The sequence below is a fragment of the Pavona decussata genome, unplaced genomic scaffold (assembly GCF_977016875.1).
Source record: "Pavona decussata unplaced genomic scaffold, jaPavDecu1.1 SCAFFOLD_71, whole genome shotgun sequence".
NCBI lineage: Eukaryota > Metazoa > Cnidaria > Anthozoa > Scleractinia > Agariciidae > Pavona > Pavona decussata.
Genome location: NW_028145490.1, coordinates 172,433 through 197,862, shown reverse-complemented (window position 1 = coordinate 197,862; position 25,430 = coordinate 172,433). Strand labels below are relative to the sequence as shown.

General features: G+C 36.4%; 2 protein-coding genes, 1 non-coding gene and 1 pseudogene across 3 annotated transcripts; 3 read left to right on the top strand and 1 right to left on the bottom strand.

Moving 5' to 3' along the window:
* Positions 1–6,160: 6,160 nt before the first annotated feature.
* LOC146477156 (uncharacterized) lies at positions 6,161–8,137 on the bottom strand. The gene is made up of 2 exons (XM_085113495.1): positions 8,006–8,137; positions 6,161–7,145 (listed from the first exon to the last, which is right to left on the bottom strand). The coding sequence occupies exons 1-2, from the start codon at positions 8,085–8,087 to the stop codon at positions 6,856–6,858; spliced, it is 372 nt and encodes a 123-aa protein (XP_084969621.1). The 5' UTR covers positions 8,088–8,137; the 3' UTR covers positions 6,161–6,855.
* Positions 8,138–9,155: 1,018 nt separating this feature from the next.
* Trnal-aag (transfer RNA leucine (anticodon AAG)) lies at positions 9,156–9,237 on the top strand. Its single transcript has one exon. It is a non-coding gene; the product is annotated as a tRNA-Leu (tRNA).
* Positions 9,238–10,694: 1,457 nt separating this feature from the next.
* On the top strand, positions 10,695–20,565 carry LOC146477154 (uncharacterized). Its single transcript, XM_085113493.1, has 8 exons — positions 10,695–11,223; positions 12,579–12,889; positions 13,852–13,989; positions 14,412–14,537; positions 15,581–15,777; positions 16,740–16,868; positions 17,647–17,802; positions 19,965–20,565. The coding sequence occupies exons 1-8, from the start codon at positions 11,030–11,032 to the stop codon at positions 20,145–20,147; spliced, it is 1,434 nt and encodes a 477-aa protein (XP_084969619.1). The 5' UTR covers positions 10,695–11,029; the 3' UTR covers positions 20,148–20,565.
* Positions 20,566–20,916: 351 nt separating this feature from the next.
* Positions 20,917–22,335, top strand: LOC146477153 (uncharacterized; annotated as a pseudogene).
* Positions 22,336–25,430: the final 3,095 nt, after the last annotated feature.

Genomic DNA, 25,430 nt, shown 5'->3' with positions numbered 1-25,430 from the left:
AAAGATGAATTATCCACGCATAATTCGTTTCGGCCGTATAACTCATCTCAGACGGATAATTCGTCAATGGTATAAATTGGGGTGTTGAAGGTCAAACACTTTTCAAATAGTTTTGACGTATATATTCTTCCTTGCGAGATCTAAGCTTTCCATCCAGTGGTGCACTGAATGTATATTTTTTAAATCTCCACTCTATTACTTTCAAAAGTCAATCACTCTATTTCAATACCCTCCAATAAACCCATTAATTGTATAGTGGAGTCATTTTGCAACAAATATAAAAGATCGTTCTTAAGTTAGCCCGAAGGCTTAACAAAATCGAAAATATCAGTGTTTCTTTTCTTCTATAAATTTTTTACGCGTACCTCACAAACATATCTATTACAAAGTGAAACGAATTAAAATTTTCAGTTTAAAGCATTTAACCCATCGCAATTGCAAGACCTTGATGACACCCAGAAAAGCTTTCCGTCGTTAGATTTTGCATTCTACTCAGTCATCCCCATGTATTAACACTTTTATTCTCGTGAACCGTTCTTGTCTTTGGTGAAAGTGTGCCATTATATTGGTACAATAGAAGCCAAACATCTTCTTATCTTTTGCCTTATATTGTATCAATATAAAGAGCCAAAGTAAAGCGAATAAAAGCTCATTCCTGCAGCATTCAAACCACTGCTGTCCACTTTCTGCAGGCACTTTCATAAAATTCCAGAAAAGCCATCAACTTGATGTTTATATTTCCCTCGTTCATTTCATGCTTTATTTTTCCTTTAAATAAAACGCTTTGTCTTTGACGGGAGTGTGGCTCATGATATTGATACAATATCTTCCTACTTCTTAAAATGCTCGAGCTCCTTGAAATGATTCCCATACGCGTACCTCAATATAATATATATTTTTTTAATTTTCTTCGTGGACTATCCCACCACGGTCAGGGGCTATTGAGAACAAAAACGAAACTGTCTAGGCTTTCCTTTCACTCGAATTTGCATTTTCCAAGGAAAAAGTGATTTTTGGAAGGCTCCTTATAGCGTGTCTCGTTCCGCTTTACGTTTGGCACAGAAAATGTGCCACACAATGTGCTGTATATTTATTTATTTATATTTTTTTGTTGCCATAGAAGATTAAAGTATATTATGTAGTTTATCCATGTTAAACGTTATGTCGGTTTCCATAAATACGCTTTTTGTAATCCTGGCATGTGTTCTATACATGGATATTTTGAACTCCAAGAACTGTTTTCTGCTCAAGCTGGAGGTCGATGAATTGCAAGTCAGGATAAAGGCTATCTAGTTGGTAAAATACCACACAGTGAATGAAAGCTGAAGTTAACTTTTATCTTTATCTTTATCCGAATGATTTGAGCTACTCTTGGGTGTTAGGGTAAACAGTCCAAAGCCAAAATAAACATGACGAATTTGTTCATCACGAACACTAGCAGAAAGATTAATCATACCCACTCGTAATAAATGATAGATTCATTTTACCTACTTGAAGTTACATATTGCCAACCTCGTTCTCATTTTTGCGATCTGTTTATTTCCAAGTGTTTAATCGGTTTCCTTCATGTAGCTGTTAAAAAAAGCGCTACTAGAAATTTAGATTTCAAAGTCCTCTTCATTGAATTCCATGTAAAGCTTATTTTAAAGTAATTTTCTTCATTCCTTACACCCAATCTTCAGCCAATTTGATTCAATTCTAAATATTTGCTTTAGTACCTGAATAGCGTCACATGCCCAAATCTTGAGTTTCAGTACTTCGTAAGTGCTTTCAATTTCGGGTCAGCTGTTCAAGACAGCTATAAATTGGAAACAAATATATTTAGATACCAAAGCCGTCACTACTGAGCCACAACGCCCGTAACCGCGATCGAAGAGTTCCAACACCAAAAAAATATTGCAAAAAAATGACATCCAGAACTTTGGTTCTTCTGTTTCTAATGGCTCTTTTGAGACAGTTTACAGGATTTCCTTTGCCAAAATTACATGGTAAGAATTTGATTCGATCACTTTTGTGTAATCTTTAGTTTGCTTTCGTAATCCACGTTCCTTTATTGCAATAATTGATATTTTTACGGTTAAATACATCCCAGAGACAAAAATTCGTGGTTTATTGACTTATTTTACCCTTTTCTTGTTAAAAGAAAAGCTTATGTTTATATACGCTGTAATGCGATAAAAAAGTTAGTTCTTATAAAATATCTAACTTGTTGAATGACTGTTGTTGACTGTTTTTGAGTATTGTCTCGTGTTCTTAGACAAGAAGCTTGGTTGTTCATCTTTCTCCGCCCTGTTTTTTTTAAATGGGAGTATGAGCCATACGGGTCGACAAAAACCCTTCGAAAAGTACATGTCACATGTTCCGTGTTTTGTAAGCCCGCTTCTCAACATTAACCAAGTATTCCCCAACATATTTTCATAATACATTTCAAGTCAGATATGAACAAATGGTATGAGCAACTTGATGCTTTCGGTCATGATCCATATCTCTCTCCCTCCTGGTAGGTTACGAATTCGTCTGTCCCACCAACTCAGTCATTAAGTGCCTGGGGTAAATCTGCCAGCCTGACAAATTAGTAGGTTGGTGATAAGCGTAAGACTTTAACTTTTACCTATAAAGCTTAATTATTTTTCTTTCCTTAATATCCGATCACCAGAGAAACACCACAATAAGTACTACAACAATCCCAAAACTTTGATCAAAGCTGACTACAACTATGGTAGCCGTGATGACAGTGGTGATGACAGTGGAGATGACAGTGGTGATGATAAAGGTGATGACAGTGGAGATGAAAGCGGTGATGAAAGTGGTGACTACAGTGATGATGACAGTGGTGATGACAGTGGCGATGACAATGGCGATGACAGTGGCGGTGACAGTGGCGGTGACAATGAGGATGTAAGCGGCGATGACCGTCATGATGACAGTGGCGATGACAGTGGAGATGATAGCGGTGATGACAGTGGCGATGACAGTGGAGATGAAAGCGGTGATGAAAGTGGTGAAGACAGTGGAGATGACAGTGGAGATGATAGCAGTGATGACAGTGGCTATGACAATGGAGATGAAAGCGGTGATGACAGTGGCGATGACAGTGGAGATGATAGCGGCGATGACAGTGGCGATGACAGTGGAGATGATAGCGGCGATGACAGTGGAGATGCTAGTGACGATTACAAAAATAAGGCAGACAAAGGTAGTGACAGAAAGGAGAAAGATGGAGACAAAGAAAGGAACCAACTAGATCCATTGGGAAGAAGAATAGATGACTTTCTTAGGTCGGATGGGTCAGCAGCCAGTGGAGGATTTGTTTACATATGTATAAGTATAGTTAGTTGTTTGTCATTCGACTTTACCTACTAGCCAGTAAATAGCTGCATCGTGTAAGATAGATTTACATGTGCAAAAAATTAAGTATCGCTAGTTTAGCTTACCACCGTATTAGAATAGCCTTAATTTGCACTAGACCTCTTATAGAACATTACGAAAAGGAGGATGGTAATACTGACAAACAAAAACAGCAAATTGTTGTGAGTTCAATTTTATTACTTAATATTGCTGTTATTTGAATAAATTTCAGTAAAAAGGAGAGACTTTGTCTACAGACTGCCCTTAACTTTGTTTCATTAAACCGTTTCTTTATTTCTAACCGAACGTTAACATATACACAAACTACAATTCTACTTTATGTAATGCTATGGTGATTCAGGCACCGCTATAAGGAACATTTGCTTTCCGTAGTTTTCGTTTCCGTCTTCATTTTCGTTTTTGTTTTACTTTATGGCAGCAAACGCTAGGCAGACCAGCTAATTCCATGGCCAACCGTCTATGTTAACTAAATTTAGCATTTCGGTTTACGGTTATCTACCAGTCAAAATAAAGGCAGAAAAACAACAGATGGATCTGAGCACTCGAATCTCTTTACGGTTACCAAATTACCTTATTTATTACACCAATTTTGAAATCACTGGAGATATTAATATTGACAAAAAAAAAACCCGTGCTATTTACAAATGGGTGTAATAAAATTAAAAACGTGGTAACTAAGTTGAACTTCGTGTTGTGCAATTTTGGCCTGAAATCATACTTTTGATCTCAAATCGAACTCGCGCTGCGTGCTCGTTCGAATTTGAAATCGTATGTGATTTCAGGCCAAATTGCACTCCACTCAGTTCATGGTCAATTACCATTATTAACTCTGCTGATAAAACCAAACATTCGTACAACATAAACAAGAAAGAAAAGGAGAGACCGAGTTTTCAGATAGTAATTTCTGTCTCAACCATCAATGTTGTAACCCTAATTCATCTCATTTTTTGCTGGAGAAAACCAAGATTTTTAAGGAGAGGAAGAATATTTTTTCGGTGAGTATAATAATTGTCGAGGGTGCACAAAAGTTACGACATTTTCACATCAGTTTTGTCGCTTTTTATACGGTTCAGTATTCAGGGGGGGGGGGGGGGGTTTGGGTAGGGTGGCCGACTGGTCTAAGACACTTGTTATAGCCTCTTCGGGTGTTTGGGTTTATATTCAACTGCTGCCAAATCTTTAAATATTGTTTCTATTTTTTTTTTCCTTCATTTCTTGATTCCTTTTTTCGTTAATTTATAGATCTGTATGCCCTTTTGTTTCTTTGTTTGTTTGTTTATTAACATAAGTAGATTGGGTCGTAAAGTTAATGGCATTATTTAGTAGGATAGCAAAACTTTAACAGCTTCCTTAACTTGAACGTTTGCGTAATTAGATCAGTTATAGCGGCACAATCGCGTTTGTTTTCCGAGGCACACAGGTTTGAGGCAAAATTTGCAAAGACTGTAAACGTGGACAGATTTTGACTCAAAATCCTGATGAAGGCTTTTGTTTATGTTATAAGCTGTGGTAAGAAAATATTATTTTTCAAGGCGGCTGGGATAATTTTTTTATGGATGAAAACCCAATTACAAGGAGCCTCTATGCTAATTTCAGAAAGTATTTTCTGTGACACTGTTTCGTATGCTGGAAAAGATGGTTTCAGCTTCTGATTCTGTGGATAAAATCCTAAAGTGTGATCTTTGAATTGAACGCTAACGAGCAGTACCTTCCTATGGTTCTAACGTTTGAATTTTGGTGGAGGAGACCCTAAAGTGTAACCATTCAAATTAATGCCATCCTGCAGCAGTACGTTTTCGCCGTGCTTTGCTCTTTTAATTATTAGTCTTAAAGTGCCCCTAACCCTTCAATTTGTTTTCTTTTGGTAGATTTCCATTTCTGTAAAGAACTCATTTTCGAACAAATTTTTTAGAAATATTGAATCCTTTTTTTTTACGAGCGCTAAAAGTTACTGAGATTTTTAAATTTTTGCGCGCTTTAAGCCCCGCTGGACAAATTTTTGTCTCGTGGGCTCATTAGGAACGAGCCAATGAGAAGCGTCCGATATTTGACACTTTCTTAGCTGTGACGTAAGAAAAGGACACCAGAAGGATTCAGAAGGATTCAGAAAGAATCTTATGAATGCTGATTCGTTTCTCTACATTTCGAGAGTTGCTGCATCCAAAAACCACACATTTTTCAACCATTTTCTCTGTTTACAATTGAAGCATTACCGCAAATCTTCGGATATTTTTGCACGATGTCCTTTTCTTACGTCACGCTCCATAGTTGGACACATTTGGCCGAGTGGGGGACTAATGCAAACGATAAGTGAAAATTTCGACAAGACTGCCTTCACTTATAGCGGTCGTAAAAAAAAGGATTCAATATTTCTCAAAAATTTTTTCGAAAATGAGTTCTTGAAAGATATGGAAATCTACCAAAAGAAAACAAATTGAAGGGTTAGGGGCACTTTAATACGGTTTTTCTTAGTGAAAAGTCTCAGCGGATGAGGCCCTAGAATGTGATAATTCAAAAGAAGCCATGTGCATTGGGCACGACTTTACTGACGTCGGTACTGTTTCTGATGCTTTACACGGTGATTTTGGGGTGCACTGAGGCCATAAGTACATCATTTAAGAAATTCGACTCCCTTTAATAAAGTTCATATTTAAGGATGATCGGTTTTGGTCGAGTGAGGGTTAAATAAATTTTACCGCTTTAAAAATACTTCATTTAAATATTTTATAACCTTAATAAAATAACAACAAACGTTAACAAAAAGTAAACTCCCCAGACATCGAGTAAACATGCAATCAAGCGACAATTGATGCAGTGGACGACTTGCTGCTGTCATTTACATATTTTGATTACATTTTACTCCACTGAGCCATCCCAAGTGCCAAACATTTCAATTTACTGTGATACAATAAACTTAATATTACTAACATTAAAAAGCTTTAAAATTGCGTAACCAATAAGTGCCAATAATGGCATAGACCCATTTCACTTCATTTTAATATTTAGCTTTGTAAAACTTAAAGCCAAAAAAAAAAACAATTCTCAAAGCAAAACTTCATGTAAAAACATTAGAATTGATTTGGAAGCTATTCAAAGATGAAAAGTCAAATACGATATTGAGGGCGAGTTGCTTAAGTCAGTACAATTGTTCTATAAAAAAGGAAAGCTTTCCCAGAAAGCTTGCAAGCAGTATTTTTTTCTCTAGTTTATGATTAAAAGAAGCGCATATTCACGGCAGCCATGCTGGAGGGGCCAAACAATAAAAAATATTTGCATAAAAATAGAATTTATTTCCCAAAGAGACATCATGCTATTGTTTCACTCCTCCAATATGGTTGCCGTAAACACACTATATGACCGACTTCCAGATATTAAAAATGGCAGTTGTGTTGCAATTTCAAATAATATTTGAATGGCTTTCTTATGGGCTGTTTTTGTATTAGAAAGTTCATCAATTCTAACTCTTTTGTACAATGTGTAGGACGCCTATTTCTTGTCGTCGTCATCATCATCATCGTCATCGTCGTCGTAATCGTTATCTTTGTAATCGTCATAACGGTCATCGTCATCATCACCACGGTGATCATCATCGTCATCGTCATCATAGCGATCATCATCATCATCATCATCATCATCATCATCATGGTGGTCATCATTATCATCGTCATCATCATCATCGTCATCGTCATCATGGCGATCGTCATCATCATCATTATCATCATCATGGCGATCGTGATAATCATCATAATGATCGTCATCGTCATCATAGTCGTCATCTTTTGTGAAAAAATCAAACAGGCACATTTAACGAATTAAAATCAAATATTATATTGATCAACAAATGTTGCCTTAGACCAAATTTGACTAAATTTGCTAAACACCTTCCTGAAAACCCATTGCTGGGATGAAATGCACCCGTTCTTAAATTCGCTATCGTGGTTCTTTGATGGTCTTGTCCCGAGAGTAGGGGTTTTTTACTACACAAAATTCGACTTATCAAGGTGAATTCGACCACCGTTAATAGATTCATGATCAATAACTAAAGTTTCGAGTGCTATCGCCTCGTCTGAGCGAATCGCCTTACAAGGACAATTTACATTTTTAACTCAATCCATAAAGTCAAATTTGCGTCTTTAGTTAAGTCCTTCTCCACTAACGCAAAACCACAGTTTTTTTATTATTATTATTATTATTATTATTATTTATTGCAACCAAGCTCCCTTTTTTCCGTCTCTTATTATATTGGGCTATCAGTCATTTCTATTCACACAAAACAAGCAATCAGAGGTCGTCTCTTTACAATTGCATAAAACGATAAGCCTACGGTCAGAAAATATGACAATAAAATATGTCTCACAATTCTAAAATACTAGAGTGGTTGAAAGCTCAATCTTGAAAAGAATTAATGTTTAACAAATTTAGAACCCAACAAGTTTTTTCTGCCTTAAAGATAATTAGACGACAAGTAAGATTGTCACGTTCGTTTCTGTACACTGAACAAACAGATTTACGTCTTGATTTAACAGTACAGAAAATACCACTAATCTCACTCAGAAAAAAACGAGGGCTTTTTCTTCATGTTTAACTGAAAATAATAAAAAAAACAATCAAATGGATCGCTAAAAACAAATCGTACCGTCAGGCAATGGCAAAGGCAAACTCCACAGAGGTGTAAACAGAGCAGCAAGGCAAAGAAGAAGCAAAGCCTTGGAAGCCATTTTCCGTGAGCTCGATGAGGCTAATCTAGGTGTGAAAGGCTTGTTGTTTTGTGAAATCTTCTTTGCTATTTTTTGCAATTTATAGGTTTACTGTACAGCCATGAAGCGAATATATTAAGCACTGGATACTAAGATATTGTAACTTTTACAAGAACTTCAATCAATACGTAAGGGCCCTTCCATAGTTGCTGGGAAGCTTAGATCTTGTGCGTGATTTGCCATCTTATAATTATGCAAATATCATTTTTAACCCTTATTTTCGTGTTTGAATCCTTAATCCATTAAGCACCATGGTTCTTGTATAAACCCATATTAAAATCTATTCTTTTTTAAGAATTTTCTTACATCCTCGTCCTGTTTCCTCGGAAACTAGTATTGACTCCTCTTTTCAATGTATTTTACCTTTATTTATTATGTTTTCAGCTCGCTGCTGTGAAAAAGAAGCTCTCTCGATTTTGTAATGAGGATTAAAGAAGGCGTAGTTTCCATGATCAGCTGGACAGATCTTCAGCCCGTTTTGATGAGTTTCCTGAAAGCCCTGATTTGCCAAAATTTTAATTTCTCCGTTTGAGTTGAGTTTCGTTAAGTTTTGGTAAAATTGTTGCTATGGAAATAGATAAAAATATGACTTCTGTGTGCCTTATTGATTATTTAAAAATACTGAATTCAGCAGTAATGTTTTTGGTTCTTTGGAAATATAAAAAATCATATATTACTATGACTGTATTTTTACATCGGATGGCTCTGCTAAAAAGGATAAAAATAAAGTTACAAACACGACATAATAGTTAAATACGCTGCAACGTCCCTGGAAGATGACAAAAACATACAAAAAGAAAGCAAACAGAGTAGAAAATTGTTTTTGTTCACAGTTACCTATCTATGGATCATCCTAGTTATTTTAGTTTTGCGTAATCCGTTTTTTTGAACAAAATTATTATTCCTCTTTCTCTTGAGGCTCTCTGGACCTTTTCTTGAAGCGACACTCTAAACACGTCACACGGTTAAATAAACTACCGTCAATTAAAACAATCCACCCACAAAGACTGGAATAAACAAAGTAAGGAGGGTAGCGTGGCCGAGTGGTCTAAGGCGCTGGTTTAAGGCACCAGTCTCTTCGGAGGCGTGGGTTCGAATCCCACCGCTGCCAACCCTGAGTTATTTTGCTAGCGAAAACAAAAATCGAAAATTGATAATATATTTCTGTTTTATTGTAATGCCAGGGAAACTGGTATTATCACAGTAAATAATAACTGTGTATTATAATATCGGTGTTACCATCGAAGCTACACACGCGAAAACATAAACTTTGACCTGTTTATTGAACAGATTTCACTGTTTATAAGATATCAAAAATCGTAGTTCAATCAATCAATCAATCAATCAATCAATCAATTTAAATTTTACCGTAAAATTTGGTAAGCCTAAAACATATAAGTATTAAAGTCGACCCTGTTGCCCAGGAACCAATCGAGCTGAATATTGATAGTGTGCAACGCATTACGCCATGTATATATTCACTTTCTTTAATTTCAAAAACGATTAATTTTATTGAACTCTTTCCATCATCGTTCTTTATTTGGCGTTTTTATGCACGGTTGGGGTAGTTATGTCGTTAAAAAGGAGTACGATATTAAAATAACTGATTACTAAAGGAAAAGTCATTTTTCCGTTTTCAAAAGTAACATTCTGGTTATCTACCACATTGCATATATTTGAAAGTCTTCTGTTTCAAAACGAACATACTTCTTCAACAGATGCAACTAACGCAGTGCTAAACGTCTTCAGCTGAAAAATGTGACGGGTGTGGCTTCCACTAACAAAACTCTGAAATGGAAGAATAAACTCTTAGAAGATTATGAATTGAACAATTATCCTCAAAATGGCCACAGAGTAAACGAAGCGGGACGGTTTGTTTGACTTCCGATTTTTCTTCCCTCACGAAGAGTCTGTATTAAACGACGACCTCTATTAAAAGTCGAAACTAAAAGGCTGGAGGATAGCTAGAGGCCTCTAATAATACAGTACAATTAAAATGTAAATTTATTTCTTTTATTTAAACAGTACTATTTGCAAAATTGCATTAGCTTCCTGAAAGCAAATAAATGATGATTAGATGATAGTTTTCTTGAAAATATCCACAGAAATGAAGCTTGTTGCACGAAAAATAGCGATATTCCAGGAAATAAGGTCGATGAACGTGGATTGTCAGCTATTTGGTGCTCGCTTGCCATTTTCTGATTTACCGTCTGTGCGAAAATGAGCTCGACACGCAATGCCTTTTGGGTGAACATCGGTCTTTCATTTATAAACCTGATTTTATTTTACTTATTCTAGAAAAGAGCCATTTGCACTGACGACAATTTTCATCTAAGAATCAATGTAATTTTTGGCCAAATATATAGTTTAAAAAACATTTTTTTTTAATTTAGTTATACAACCTCACTTTACATTAAACTTACAGCATGTAAAAACAAAACAATATTTGCGCAGCGGTGGCATTCGAACCCACAACTCCGAAGAGCCTGGTGCCTAAAACCAGCTCGCTAAAGTGGTTTTCATTCCTCGGTCAAATCCCATGAACTATAAACGAAAAATGAACGCGACAATCCATAAATGACCACGAGAGGACGGCAAACAAAAACAGAATTTGGGCAACTATAAACAAACTGTCATTCTATTACATTAAAAAGAAGCCAGGCGTTAAAATAACAAGAAGAGAGATGAATAGTCCACCATACGAGTTGACAAAAAAACATAAATAATGAAGATGGCTTGCTGCTCAAATCTATATCACATTTCAAGTTTTTAACCGCTAAAAACTGTAGTTAATAACTCTGATAAGCTTTTCGGTGGACAATGATTTCAAAATATCAAGTATCAATTATCGTTTAACGCGGACGGCTTTGCTTCTGTAATCTTGTGTTATTGTCAAACTTGTCATGCAATACCGGTGGGGAATATGGCTTCTTGTTCTTTGGTTTGTTGTGTTTCACCTGCGGGTTCGAGCTACGGTTTACGACGATTTTAAAGTGAACTGGTGTCGACAGCGAAAATGGCGTTTGGACTGGCACAGTCTGCAAAAGCCTTGCCAAGACCTTCGTTACAAACGACACAGTGGAAAGCAGTACCAAGCGTAAGTTTATAACAGACCGTTCTGAGATAAATTGGCCGTAACTGGTAGCCTAGTCAACAGTAAGACAGGTAGAAAGCTAAATATTGTCCCTCTTTAGCTTTGACGCTTTTGTCTTTATGAAAGGGACTTTAATTTTATGACAATAGATTTTAGTGACTAGAATAAAGCAGTTGTTTACTTGAAGTATTGTCAACTAATGACATCAACAGGTATATAATTAACGCGCGGACTTATATTTTCTCTGGCGTCTAGGTTATTCTGTTCACATTTTTATAATTCTTGAAAAAGATTAAGAAATGGAAAATCTAATGGTATGAGTTGAATTTTAGGCACACAGCAAAATATTTCGTATCATAAGACACGACCATAAAAAGGCAAGTATTTCAAGGATCTGGATGCCTAAACAATGTCAATCTGGTGTAGCCGGTATTGCTGGCCTACTTGTTTCTAAACATATGCTTCAAGGAAGTTTATTTCTTGTGCCATTGCTCAGAGTGGTACAGCAGTTTAGTCAGCCGTTGCACACAAGCAAGTTTTCAATTACAAATCTCGTTTCTCACAATCTGCCAAAACTAACTAAGGCTGGTTCTACACGAGCAAATTTTCCATGACATGTTCGTACGTTAAGGGTGAGCAAGTTTTCGCTGAACCTGTTCAAACACTGGAACACCAGTTTTTGAACAAGAAGGCTTGTCAAGGAAATGTGTCGTACATATTAGAATACAAAACTTGTCAAATGCTACCTTGCAACTGAGAAAATCGAAGGAATCTCTGCTTGCAGGGCCGGGTGGTCAAATGCAAACTTTTCATAGAAAACGTCCCCGTATATAACCAGCCTAATTTTAATAAAGATGGTTATACATGGTTAACACTTAAAAGTGTTAATCATGTAGACTTTTCAAGTGCCTAAGCTTGCCCGTGTGAACCAAGAACAAGTTTCTCTTAAATTTCCGACGTCTGCTTGCTTTAAGCACTGGCAAAAATGTCTAATTGAAAAAAAAAAGAAAGACGAACAACGTGTCTAAAAAATTCTTCATGTACAGCAAGCCTGAGTGATCGCTGAGAGAAATACACCCTCAAATGTTGAGACATCACACCGCGAGATGCTTCGACATTGTCAGTTTGAAATGATTACTTGCTAAAATAAGATGGAAAAAAGGGACAAAGTTTTCAAAGTAAATCCAAAAGTTTCGAGCTTTGTCCTTCTTCGGTGGATTTCTGTTGTATAAAGATGCGCCACTTTCGTCAAAGTTTAAATGGCTCTGTGGTGGCGCATTCTAAAACAGTTTAAGCAGTTTGATCAAAATGATTGATCAAATCATTGATCAGTTTAGAAATGACTCTTTTGATTTCAGCTTGGGAACATCACCAGAACAAAGTGAAATATTTGGAGTTCAAATTCGCCCCGCGGGGGAGTACAGTCGGTTTTTTGTACAGTCCCGTACCCATAATGCCCAGAGAAAGACGATTGGAGGTGACTCTTGGAGAGTGTACCTGGATGGACCTTCGTATCTGGCTGGAACAGTTTTTGATCATGACAATGGAGTATACGAGGTTCTGTTTCTGATTATGGAGCCTGGAGCTTATAAAATCGACATGATTTTGGATTATACCCTGTGCGATGGATTGATTGATCCACCGATTGAGCATAACTGGTTTAGAAATGGTAAGGTCTAGAAAAGAGAACAGTAAGCTAAATTTTACGAAAAAGCAAACATTATGAAAACCCATAATGTCATTTATGTCGCGACCTGATACCTACGTGATAACTCGTTGAGGTCATCGGTACTTTGTACCAAGATTGAGTAAAGTCTAACCAATGATGTGTTAGGGCGGTTCTGGTCCTAGGTTTATAGTCGAGATTCCTTGTTAATTTCGTCCTTCCTTCCCTTGCCCTTCAGTGTCCATATCAAGAGAGAATTTTTTCCCACCCCCCTGTTTTTGTTGTTGTTGGTGGTGATTTTTTGTTTGTTTGTTTGTTTGTTTGTTTGTTTGTTTGTTTTTTTCAGCACGTAGTTTTCATTCGAACAAAAGTCACTGACTGGCATTTTCAATATAGAGTTCCACATCTGGGCCTTTTATGTAGAAGGTTGAAATGAAAAAAAAAACTAATAAAATACAAGGTACCCGATAACGCCCTAAATAATAAAGCATTCTCTTTGTTAAGGATTATAAAGAGAAAAGCAAGAATTCATTTATTTGTTTGTCAGTTTCATATTTTGTTGTTGCTACTGCTGTTGTTGTTGTTGTTTATGATGAGCTCGCTCCATGTAGGCATTTTTGCTGAATGAATCTTATGGCTTGCCTGAAACGTGGTGACTCGCTGCTGATGAACACTATAACATCCATATATATGATTCATTTAAACCAATGAGTTTTAGAGGAGATTTAGTAGTAAACTGTTACGAGTTGACTAGGCCTTGAGGACTATTCGCTCACAGAAAAGTTTCTCTTAAGTCAACTGACAAACATTCAACAATGTGAGGGTAAGTACATGATATCCATACTAGTCAAATGTAACCCATCTTTCCCAAATATATAGTACTTAATATGTTCCTTGTATTGTTGAACTTCACCCTCAAGCTTCTTCCTAGGTAATATCTCCTTCTCTTCTTTTATCTTAATCAGCGCACTGTTCAGGAAAACTAAAGAACATGCACCTTAGCAAACAACTCTTCTCAGAAATGACCGGATACATCAACAGACCTCTGTTATCAGCTAAGAGGAGAACACTTGCTATTCCATGGCCACGACTCAGTGAAATGGGTAGTAATAATGATAATAAAAATAATAAAGAAAATTTATCTAAATCACTCAGACTTACCACGGCCATTAGCTCAATCTTGGTAAAGATGTGCTGGTCTCTTGAATGTCTATAACTGTCTTTGCGGAAGGAAGAAGAACCAATGTTCTTTTTGACAGAATTGAATTTGTTATCTTTTTTACCGTAAGCTATTTTTTTCAAGATATTTTCCAATAAAACTTTCGTCGTCACCATTTATTACACAATAACAAATAACTCTTCCAAGTTTGCCTTTCTCAAATCGTACATAGAATAGAAAAGAAACAATAACATTAAGCAAGGTCTGTCGTAGTTCTTCGGTAAATCCATTTTTTTTTTTTTTATTTCCCAACGTATCCTCGTCTCTACTGCAATTTACAGCACCTCCTCCATTCATTCTCTGTAGAGATCCAAAACTACATGCGTGAAGCAGATAACGATTGTGATGTTCGGTGCAACTTGCTGTGGGACGGCTTTGGTAGATGGGTGACTGGTTATAAATGGAAGCCTTACATGAATTTTACAGGACAAGGTATATATGCATGTACGAGAAAACTACAGTTGATATATTCTTTGGATTCTTTCTGATTACTATTTAGCAATACAACGGTTTTCAATAGTTCGTATTCGTATTCTCGGTATTGAACTGGAACTAGCTTGCGCACGAGGCTTATAGTTTCTAATATATTCCCCGGCAAGAGCCTCCATTGCAAGCTCGATCCAGTTCAATACCGAGAATACGAATATAGTCTATTGAGTGTTGAAAGTAACTTCGCTTTTTCTTTGGTTTCTCTTGTCTACGCTAAGTGATTGATTAAAAAAATAGTGCTTCTATCTCAACCAACGAAAAGACCAAACAAAACCAATCTGGAATTGCTTGCACGCGTTTTCCCGCGCTTGACGTCATCAATGTATTTACTTCGAGTTCTGATTGGTTCTTTGTGTTGTTTTCGTCCGTTTTGATTTATTTTATTTATTAGTAATTATTTTGTTTCTGTTTTACGACAATCAGTTGAAATCGCTCTGAGTACACATGTATGCAATAGCCATACTCAAACCATGTTACATCAGGGAAGGGCTGTATGTAATGGAAATTAGTTGTGCAATGTCCAAAGACGATAACAGAGGCGCTGAATTTATGCTAGAAGTACGGAAGGCGTGCAAAATGTTTAGTTCGTGTCAACTATGGCTGAAAAACTTCATAGAAACGTGAATATTGGTCAGTTATTTCACCACATTTCAACGGGCCTGCTTTATCTGTCCTCGTTCAAACAACGCAAACGAAAACATCAAAGGAAAGAGAAACCATTGCCTTTTATATATAACTGTTATGATAAAAAAAAAATAAAAGAGGTAAAGCTGGTGGTTTGGGGACAGAGCTGATACTTCCTATATGTGTTCAAGGCTCATAGAAGAGATCAACATATAAATCTTAAATTGGTTCCGTAAAAAGGACGATCGTCCGTGAAGATTTGTAGAGTGTGGGCTACGTGCTAAACAGATTAAATCAACTTTTAGGGAGTTGTAGCATAATTATGCTAATGACCTAATGGTATGCTTGATTCATTCTTATAGATTACACATTTTTGAGAAATCAGCAAAAACAGTACGATCATACGACTGGTCGAGGTGTATTATGGGTATATGGTGACTCTCTAAGCTATTACTTCTTCCATTCAATTAACAATACCGGCAGGCTGTTATGCTTGGCTGTGTTCAAGGAGTGTAACGCTACATACAACTGGATATATCCTAAGACACTCTACGAACTGGTAAGTACACGACAAGATGGGAGTGAAATCTTGTAGGTTTTGTTGTTATTGTTGTTGTTCATTTTTTTTTTGTTTTTAATATATTTTTTTTTTTGAAGTTTCTATCGTATAACCACGCATTTATGGCATACGAGCTAAATCACACCTGTAAACCTTTTTTTTTTTGGGGGGGGGGGGGGGGGGTTCCACTTCTTTAAAATAGCCGCTGTTGATTTTCACCAACCAGAGTAGGAATTAGTAAACAGGAAATCAGAAAACAGAGAACAAGATTACCTCACAATACCTTACTACTGCATGAAGTTTTCCAGGTCCTAGTATGATATATTTGCAAATTAAACCTACCCTAAAACAGAAATCTTTTTTCCAAAAAAAACATAAATAAATACATAAATAACAACAATAGTCAAAGGGGCCAGAATCTCTGTTCCCATGCATATTTCTCAAGTGTTAACTGTAATTTTTAAAAAGCCGTCAAAGTGAACCAGACACCCAAAGCTGTGGCGGTCGTCGTCTCTGTAAGATTTGATCTACCAAGAGAATGTCTTTTTTAACGCAAATGATTTTTAAATTGTCAAAATCTACGCATCTCTAGCTATAACAGTAATCCAACCAAACCTAACATCCTGTTTAAAGGTAAAATTTTTTTGTGTCTTTATTCACCTTAACTGGTTTGAAGATCAACTGCCTTCATTCCTAAGACAATGGAATCGTGAGTTTAAAATTACTATCTGAAACCATACATATGACCTAGCGTGGCGGGCTGGATCAAATACTCCCAAATTGATATTCGATAAGCTTACCACAAGGTTGCATGAATCTCACTGGGTAGTGCAACCGACTGAGTGCCACGTGTTCAACAAGAAGTCGAAAATCGAATTCAGTTTCTCTATCACAAAATCGAGGATAAAATTTATCCTCTTTCACATTTGCTGTCAAGTAAAGCTCAGTGTTACTTTTTACAGACAGAAACATGCGCTGAGATGAGCCTACATGTTCCCAGAGTCTTGGCCTATTTTCGTCAAGTTATTCTCAGGAAAGATATGGACAATGACAGCGCACTTTTGCTGAATGCTGGGGCGCACTATGTCAAGGTGATGCACTCAAAAGTGATTTTTTTTCTTCATACAATCATAAGGATTATCACTATTGGTTTATTATCCATGGCATGTCATTAGTGTTGATGACATGAAGATTGTTTTTTGAGTGTCGTAAAACCAGGGCCAAAGTAATTACTCTGACCAATCACAATTGATATAGAAAGTGTAATCAACCAACCGGAATTCGAAGCAAACACATTTAATCGGATGCGAGCGCGGGAAAATGTATGTAAGCAAGGAACTTGGTTTGGTTTTAGTTTGCCACACCCATTGGTTGAGAATATGGCGCGAACTGTATTAATCAATCAATCAAAGAGCGCAGTAAAGCAAAACCATAGCAAAAGGGAAATTACTTTCTACGCTAAACTGAAAACTATTCTTAAGTGCAACTGTATAAAGTTTGAAAAAAAACTAACAACAGTTCTTTAAAAGACGTCTATGAGTAAGTCTCTGTGGTTGCTGTTGTTGTTGTCATTGTTGTCGTCGTTATAATTGCTGAAAAAAAAACATCATCACAAACACAACATTAGTCTTCACTGTTCTGTCGGAATTTCATTTGATGCGTCAAGGAAACACGATAATCGCTTTGGAACAACGGTGCCGGTTGAGATCCCTCTTCTGACACAATGTTATAAAATTGGCCACGAAGGCCAATACAATGCAAGGTCTGTGAGCCGTTAGTTTCCATAATCATTATCCGTGAAGTGTAGTGATATAATCAAGGTAAACATGCTTGGATTTCTTATGGTGTTTTTGATACTTGTATATCTAGACGACGAGTTTCCAAAGTTACCAAGTTGTCATCCGGGCATTGATATCCGAGATGAAGACACGGTATAAAGGAAAACCTGTATGGAAATCCACAACAGCTATACATGCACAAACCGCTGATATCATGGGCGCTTTCCGCAGATTTACTACTAACCATGTAAGTACTAGACCGGTTTGGATGTTTTTAAACACGATTCATATAGTAGTATTCCGCTATCAACGGAAACCAAAAACGTGGTTGACAAAGCGGAAACTGGAGAACGCAATTACGGTGTCATCAGAGCCTTTTTGTGACCCTAGTGAGAGGATCAATTCAAGATAGCTGGTTTTTAACATAGCTGCACTGTACCTTTTTGTAGCAACTGGAATTTGTTATGCGGCTCCCCTAACACATTATTCGTTATCTTTAGTTATCGTCTCTTGTATTTTTGATAATACACTACACTATACTATGCTACATGATAATATCCTACGCTGTTTAATGCATTCTTTTACTAGTTAATTATTACAGCGCTTTGGGTAAAATAAAACTTTTTGCATTCAAAAGAAAGCCTTGTATTGTCCATAATGGAACATGTCCTAACTTATGTGGTCTGTGTTAAACTTTTACTTTTTTTATTACAACTGTTTTCATCTCATTAAATTCTTTCTGATGTCACACCAATTCAACTGACCAATGTTCATGAACGCAAGAGCTATCTAAAATTTTAACTTAAAACTTCATTAGATGGCGAATTTATTTTAAAAAGTCACAAAAAAGAGAAAACAGCCGTATAGCAAAAACGTAACTATATTTTAAAGCACACGATAAGTATAGGTTGGATTACGTGAAGACGTTTTCCCGATGCAATGAAAATTTTGCAAGCATAGCTCTTTACTACAGCGAAACCTATATTAGGCGGACCGCGGATACAAGCTTGGATCCCACAATTTCTCTCCTAATTTACTCGATACAAAATGAGCCTGTGTTAAGCAGAAGCCGACTCCAAAATTAAGCTATTTTGTCATAGGAAACCTGTATTTAGCGTCAGTTAAAAAAAGTTTTAGAATGTATTTGTTAGATAAAGGGATTATTGTCTACCGGGCGAAAGCGTGTATAACGACTTTCTTGTGTACGGCATTTAGTAGGTTGTTGCCAGTTCGGGAAAAATGATCACAAATTAGGAGTTATAAACGAAAATGTAACGAGATATTGGCAATATAATAAACGAGGACATATAAAATGAGCTAATAGTTAACTATTGATGCACGATTAGCCAGAACCTGTATTAAGGGACACCTTGTGTAATTTGTTATGAGGTGAAAAGCTGAGTTATTTTAGGTGCATGGCTTAATCTTATGATTCAAGGTCTAGGTTATCCCACACAAATGTTTAGTAGTTCATAAGTGTTGTCATCTAGCTGATTGATTATTTTGGCATTTTAACAATAGTTCTAGACATCTTGCTGACCTTGGCTAGGACCACCGTGAAAATCCAGGTCCTTGGTGTGTCGTCTTTGAACTGTCGTTCTTTCTGGGATTTTTATCGGATACCTGATATTTTAATGTGAATTCGTTCGTTGAGTGATAAACAGGATTCTGAACGTTCCCATAGTCAGATAACCCAAGCATGTCTACACGCAGGGTATATAGCTGAGAACCCTATCAGTGGAACTCCATGGTCTCCAATCAATAGATCCTGGAGTGGGTTGATCTATCGAATCCTGGCAGAATGAATGCACAGGACTCTGTTATGGGAGCTGATGGAAGCCTCTAACTAAAATAGGCAAATAAATAAATAAATTAGAATACAATTATTTTAGTTTTATTATTACATTTATTTATCTTGTTTGTCTATTTGTTTGTTTATTTTTTGTTAGTTTTTGTTGTTTGTTTCTTTTTTTGTGTGTTTGCTAATTCCGCACTCAGCCCTCACTTGCTCACCACTTCGATCTTGATGTTTCTCTTTGTTAATTTGTTTGTTTGTTTGCTTACCAAAAGTCTGTTAATATTTTAGCCGATGGAAGCCCCAAAAATGGAGTAAAAAAACTAAACAAATTAAAAGCCGAAATGGCTGACATTTCAACATCATTTTGTCTCCATTCAAATTAGCCTTACCGGCCCCGCTCAAGGTGAAATATTCTTTCGATATTTGAACTTAAGAATGAGCTTAGCAAGGCTTATTTAAATGTAAACAAAAGAATATCAATATTTTATCAGATTAAATATCAGTCATTTTTGCATAGGGTCTATGATAATTAATTCTACGATCATTAAAACCGTGTGTACTCTGTATTATTTTCTAACCGTTATTATTTGTTATAATTATTTCAATTTCAGAGAATCCAATTGTACAATGCTTTTGCCAACTCAGCAATGTGTAAAAGCAACATCAGTGTGTTGGATGTGTACCCCATCAGTGCCTCGTATCCACCAGGAACAAAGGATGGAATCCACTACATAGATGAAGTGTTTAATCCTGTCATAGATCTTTTGGAAAGATATTTTTCTTCGTCGACATGAAAAAAATTACCCGCATTAAATATTTATGAAATAACTTCACCTTGTAAACTTCTAAAGAATAAACAAAATCAGGGTAAAGCACGAGCAAATCCGCTTTCGTCTAAAAAGTCAGGGTAGGATTTCAAACATTGATTCAAAAGTTAAATCTACCTAGACTTTACTCGAGGTTTTACTCTCGGAGCGGATATGAATAAAGCATATATAGAGGTTAGTGGGATTGTTGATTCTTATATTTTTCATTCAAGCGTTGAAGAAAGACTGCAAACGAAGTCGACTCTATATTCTATCTGAGCCTGTCAATTGGCAGTAACTTTGCAATTAAAGGGCTTGATTTTGGTATTGATAAAAAAATGCTCTCAGCTACTTTTTTTAAAGCGAAGTTTAAACACTGCTTTTTTTTTTTTTTTTTTTCAAAATAAAGACCACTTTCTCGAAAGCTGTATTGTTTTGTCTTAGTTTAAGCATAACAAACACTTTCTATCAGTTTCATTTGATTGGAAGCACCCGCATGAATTGTCGACAAAACAATTAAATTTTCTTGAAACTTCTTCCGAGCCCAGGCCGCTTCCTTGTCAATCAAAACAGTAAGTGATCTAAATTCTTTTCTAGCGTATTGTTTGTTAGAATTATTTCAATTTCAGAGAATCCAATCGTACAATGCTTTTTCCAACTCAGCAATGTACAAAAATAGCATCAGTGCTTTGGATGTGTACCCCATCAGCGACTCGTATCCACCAGGAAAAAAGGACGGAACCACTACAAAGATGACATGCTTAATCCTGGACATATATTTGTCATCGACAGTACCCAAGTTAAAACGTTCTTCCTTTTGTGGCTGCACATCACACATGTTTTTTTCAGGATGTTGATAATGGTCTGAAACGTCTACTGAGGTTGACGTACGATCATATCAATCTGAATGTTTTTTTTTGTTATGCGGGTTAATCTCGCTGCCCAGGTCTTGTGTGCCTCTGTAGTATCCGTGCTAAAGACCTTCGGCCCACCAGAGGCTGCAGGTACTGCCAGGCTCTGTGAGATAGTGGACCAGTTCTTCGACTGCCTCAATTAGCGAAGTCTCACAGAGCACCAGAGGAAGCGTAAGAAATTCTTGGCTCCTTACAGTTCTGTTCAGGGTGGAAGGTATGTCTAGTTTCATGACAGATACTAATTTATTATACATATCTAGAAATTTTAATGTCCCTGATGTTAATGTCATACAAATGTTACATTTCTTGGCATTTTAGTTTTAAATAACCTTTTGAGGCACTGTTTGAAAGTGCCTATGACACATCTGACAACAATATTATTCTTTGTATGAATTTACATGAAGTGATGAGCAGAAAAATTATATGGTTTGAAAGATGCGTCTTGAAGTTATTAAGGTTTATAACTTGTAATATGCTAATGACTGTGATGTGAGGGCAGGCATTTAAGTTTATCTGTTGCTCCTAGCAATCCAAAATACTGGCTTTTGTGGAAACTAATGACTACAGGCAATTTATTTTTTTTTTACGACAAGTATAAACCTTACTTCTCAATGTTTTGCCTCCCTGATATTGTTTTCTAGTGCTCAGTTATGATAAATAAATCAAAACCTGTACTCACAACTTAAAGTTTCCATTTTTTTATTTATCATGAGTTCTACACTAATTAAACCTATTTTCAAACAATAAATGCTAATTTTTATTTTTGGACATTTTTCATAGATTTCAGTTCTTGAAACCGAAAACAGACTTGGGAACTTCAGCCAGAATGCAAGGGCACACATGTTTCTCTCCTGTTCCTTCTTCAAGACATGTTTCAAGAGGGCATGGAGTTTGTACTGACGGAACTATTCTGTTAGGATCCTGCGGAAGAGTTCTTTGGTAAGCAGCGACAGCTCGGTAGACGAAGTGACAGAGCAGACATAATTCAGTTTGGGTACAATAGCAACACTGTTAGAATTGAGAATCCAATTTCTTGTCAAAGTGGGAACACTAGAGGTAGGAAGGACAGGAACAGAGCATGGGTACAGCTAACAGATGAGAAATTACCCTGTCGAAAAAAGCTAAAAGTTTAATTAAACTGCGGCTTGTGATTGCCCGGTAGGATTTATGTATATTTATATATCATTATCAAATGACAAGTGAAATTAAATGGAGTGCTGCCAAGGCATTCACAAAGTTAAATAACAAAGAAGTGGCTGTCTGAGAATTTTGACTTTTGACATGTTTTTGTGATATGTGTAGCTAGGAATTATTTCACAACATTTAACAGTTTCTCAGAAGGAGGTTTTGAATTTATGGACAATGGTCCATATTTCAATTCCTGTTATGACGGTTGAGCCCGCAGAGATATTTTGTTTTCAGAATCATACATTTGAGGCTACCGGGTCACAGTGCTTTTTGTCTTTCTTTATTTTTATTTTTTTATTTTTTTTTTTTGCATTTTTACCATTTATATATTATAATAATTGTATTTGCCAAAAATATTTGGGTTTTTCCTGGTAAAAAGGGCTCCAACATTATTTTCTGAATTATTTTATTTCCCATAGTGTGGAATACTCAATAGCAAACAGTACTTTTTGGCAAATCAGTCATTCTAAATCATGTTAGCGTAAGCCAGTGACCAACTGTTGAAAACCACATAATCTATCAGCTGATAGAAGCCTCTAATTTGCCGTCTAATAGTTATAAGTGTATAAAGCTTACTTCAACTTGGCAGAGTTCAGTTTTGAAAGATAGTTCACCATTGGCTAGGTATGCAACAATCCCCTTTTACCGTATGTAAGAGGTATAACGCCGTGGTCAAATCGTACATGACAGTCGATGATAGTTGAGCGCACGCTCCCGTTTCGCCACCAACCTGTTTGAACACGCGCATGATAGTTCATGATAGTTCAGGGAGATTCAACTATCACTGACTATTATCCGTTTGACGAAGGCCTATAATTTTTTATTGTTTAAACAATTTAAAAACTAGGGTATAAAGCGATTTTTACTTAGCAGAGTTCAATCTTGAAAGATAGTTCACCATTGACAAGGTAACTATGCGACAATCCCCTTTTGAAGAGGTATAACATTTGTAATTCTACAGTTAATTTTCTTGAAAGCTACAGTGTAGTTATTTGTGAGCTTTATATTCTAATTAAAACTCTTACAGTATTTGAATTGGAACATTGCATAGTTAATAGAAAAAGAAAAAAATGGATTAAAAATGGAATAAAAAATGGCTACATATGATTTTTCCTATCGATCACTCCTGCCTTGGTTGTTGATCACTTTGGCTCCTAGCAATTTCCCTGCGTAAAGATTTGGCCTTGGATTGTTTTGTTTGGATCAACATCCTTAGCAACGGAAAATGGTCAAACCTGTACATATTACTTAACAATGCCATACAAAACCTGCTTGCTGAGTCTCGTTTAACATCCGCGTCAGTAACCATCAAATTAAAATTGCCTAGTATGTCCTTGGTTATCCTTTGTGGACTTTGTTCGGACGGAGATCACTAGAGCTGTATTGTTGACTTGTCATACTTTTGGACCCACTTTCTTAACTCTGCCACTTCTTTGCTAGTCCCAGGATGTTTCCTTCGACGTGGGAGTTTTAGTAAGTCTGGAAAACTCACCATTTCTTCCGGAACGTAATAGTAGCTTCCCCGGTTCGTGAAGTAATTGAAACCACAGTGTGTTGTTCGTTTTACAGTTTCTTCAACTGCGGCAGGAAATCGATGGGTGTACTGCATAACAGAGGGAACATCATAAACCTCTCTCCTTCTCGAGTTCAATTGCTCTACAATGAGAATAACTAGCGACTTGGGGCAAACCTGCTGGACGTGCGTTGAATCAATTGACTGTATTTCGTCTAATATATACTTCAGCGCGTTTAAAGTCATCCTAATGCTACCAACAGTCTTTGAAGAGGGTACACCATGCGGTCCTTCCACTGTTGATCTTCCGCCGACGTTAACCGTTGCTTTGTTTATTTCGGTTCCAAAGAATTGCGTATTAACGTCCATTTGACGTATCGCGATCCCAAGTGACACCTTTGACGAATGGATTCCATGTGCAGAATATTCCGTTATCCACTCTATATTGTGCTATTTTTGGACAAACGTATTTCGTGTAATGTGTCGCAGAGTAGATTATTGTTTTCAAACTGGAATTAATAGGTGGAACCTTATTCAATAAATGTAGCATAATTTACACGTTGTATCCTCTCAGGGAGTTATGTCCATAAGACGAAAAAAAACGTCTGAAGTGTACCAAGTAATGGCGATATGTTTAATTTCATTTTGCAAAGAAATGTTTAAAAATAAGAGGAGTATGAAAGGAGTGAAACAACTGTGAATCTTTATTTGACACGAATGCATTATGAATGAGCTATTAGCGTTTAGGCGTTACGTGTATGAATAAATAATCATGATGATGATGAATCCCCAAATCAAATTTACAGGGAATCCTTCTCAAAGGCACCGGGAACAGGTTGTGACTCACACCGATACAAATACCGAGGCACAAGAGACAGGGGTACACAATGGTTCATTTGGGTAAAATGTCTTTTCAGAATGGCAATGCCCACCTCAAATATGTGATTTAGATTATACGGAAAAACTAACACTCTTTTAGCGAGAGGTTAACTTAAATTTTTTTGGGCTGGAAAACTTACTCTTGTTTGGGGGTAAGAAGGTAGGCTTGCATTTTGGAATTTCCAACGGCAGCCCGTTACAATTTCGGGAAATAAATTTCAGTTCCCTTAAATTTGCAGCAATTTAAGTTTTGATCGTAGGTTTAAATCCGAGCAGAAAGCTGTGTAAGCCTACACATATTTGCATTTGAAGAGGCCATAAAATGATGTGGAAAGTGCCTCTGAAGCGAGATCCTGGATGAACTCCTTGTAATTTGAACGTTATGGCGGCATCATCTAAAAACCTGCCAAATTTCAGTTTGAAAAACATGCATGAAATACTCGATTAAGCTTTAATTGATTCAAAAAGAAAGAAAGAAATGGCCAGATATCATATGCTAATTATAATGTCTTTTTAAAGCCACTGTTCTTTAATTTTTTCCTTGGTTATCACAGGATAATTTGCTGTTTATCAAGACTGTTTTTTCAGCTGATGGTGGTATGACACGAATGTGGCAGTTGTATAATCACAAAACTAATTAATATTTATTAGCATTTCACGTTTATACAATATCATGTAGATTAGTTAGAAATCAATTCATTGAACTCATTTTCTCGCGTTTTTCCAACTTTTAACAGGTACGCATTAACACTTCATGCTATCAGTTTTAACAAAAGT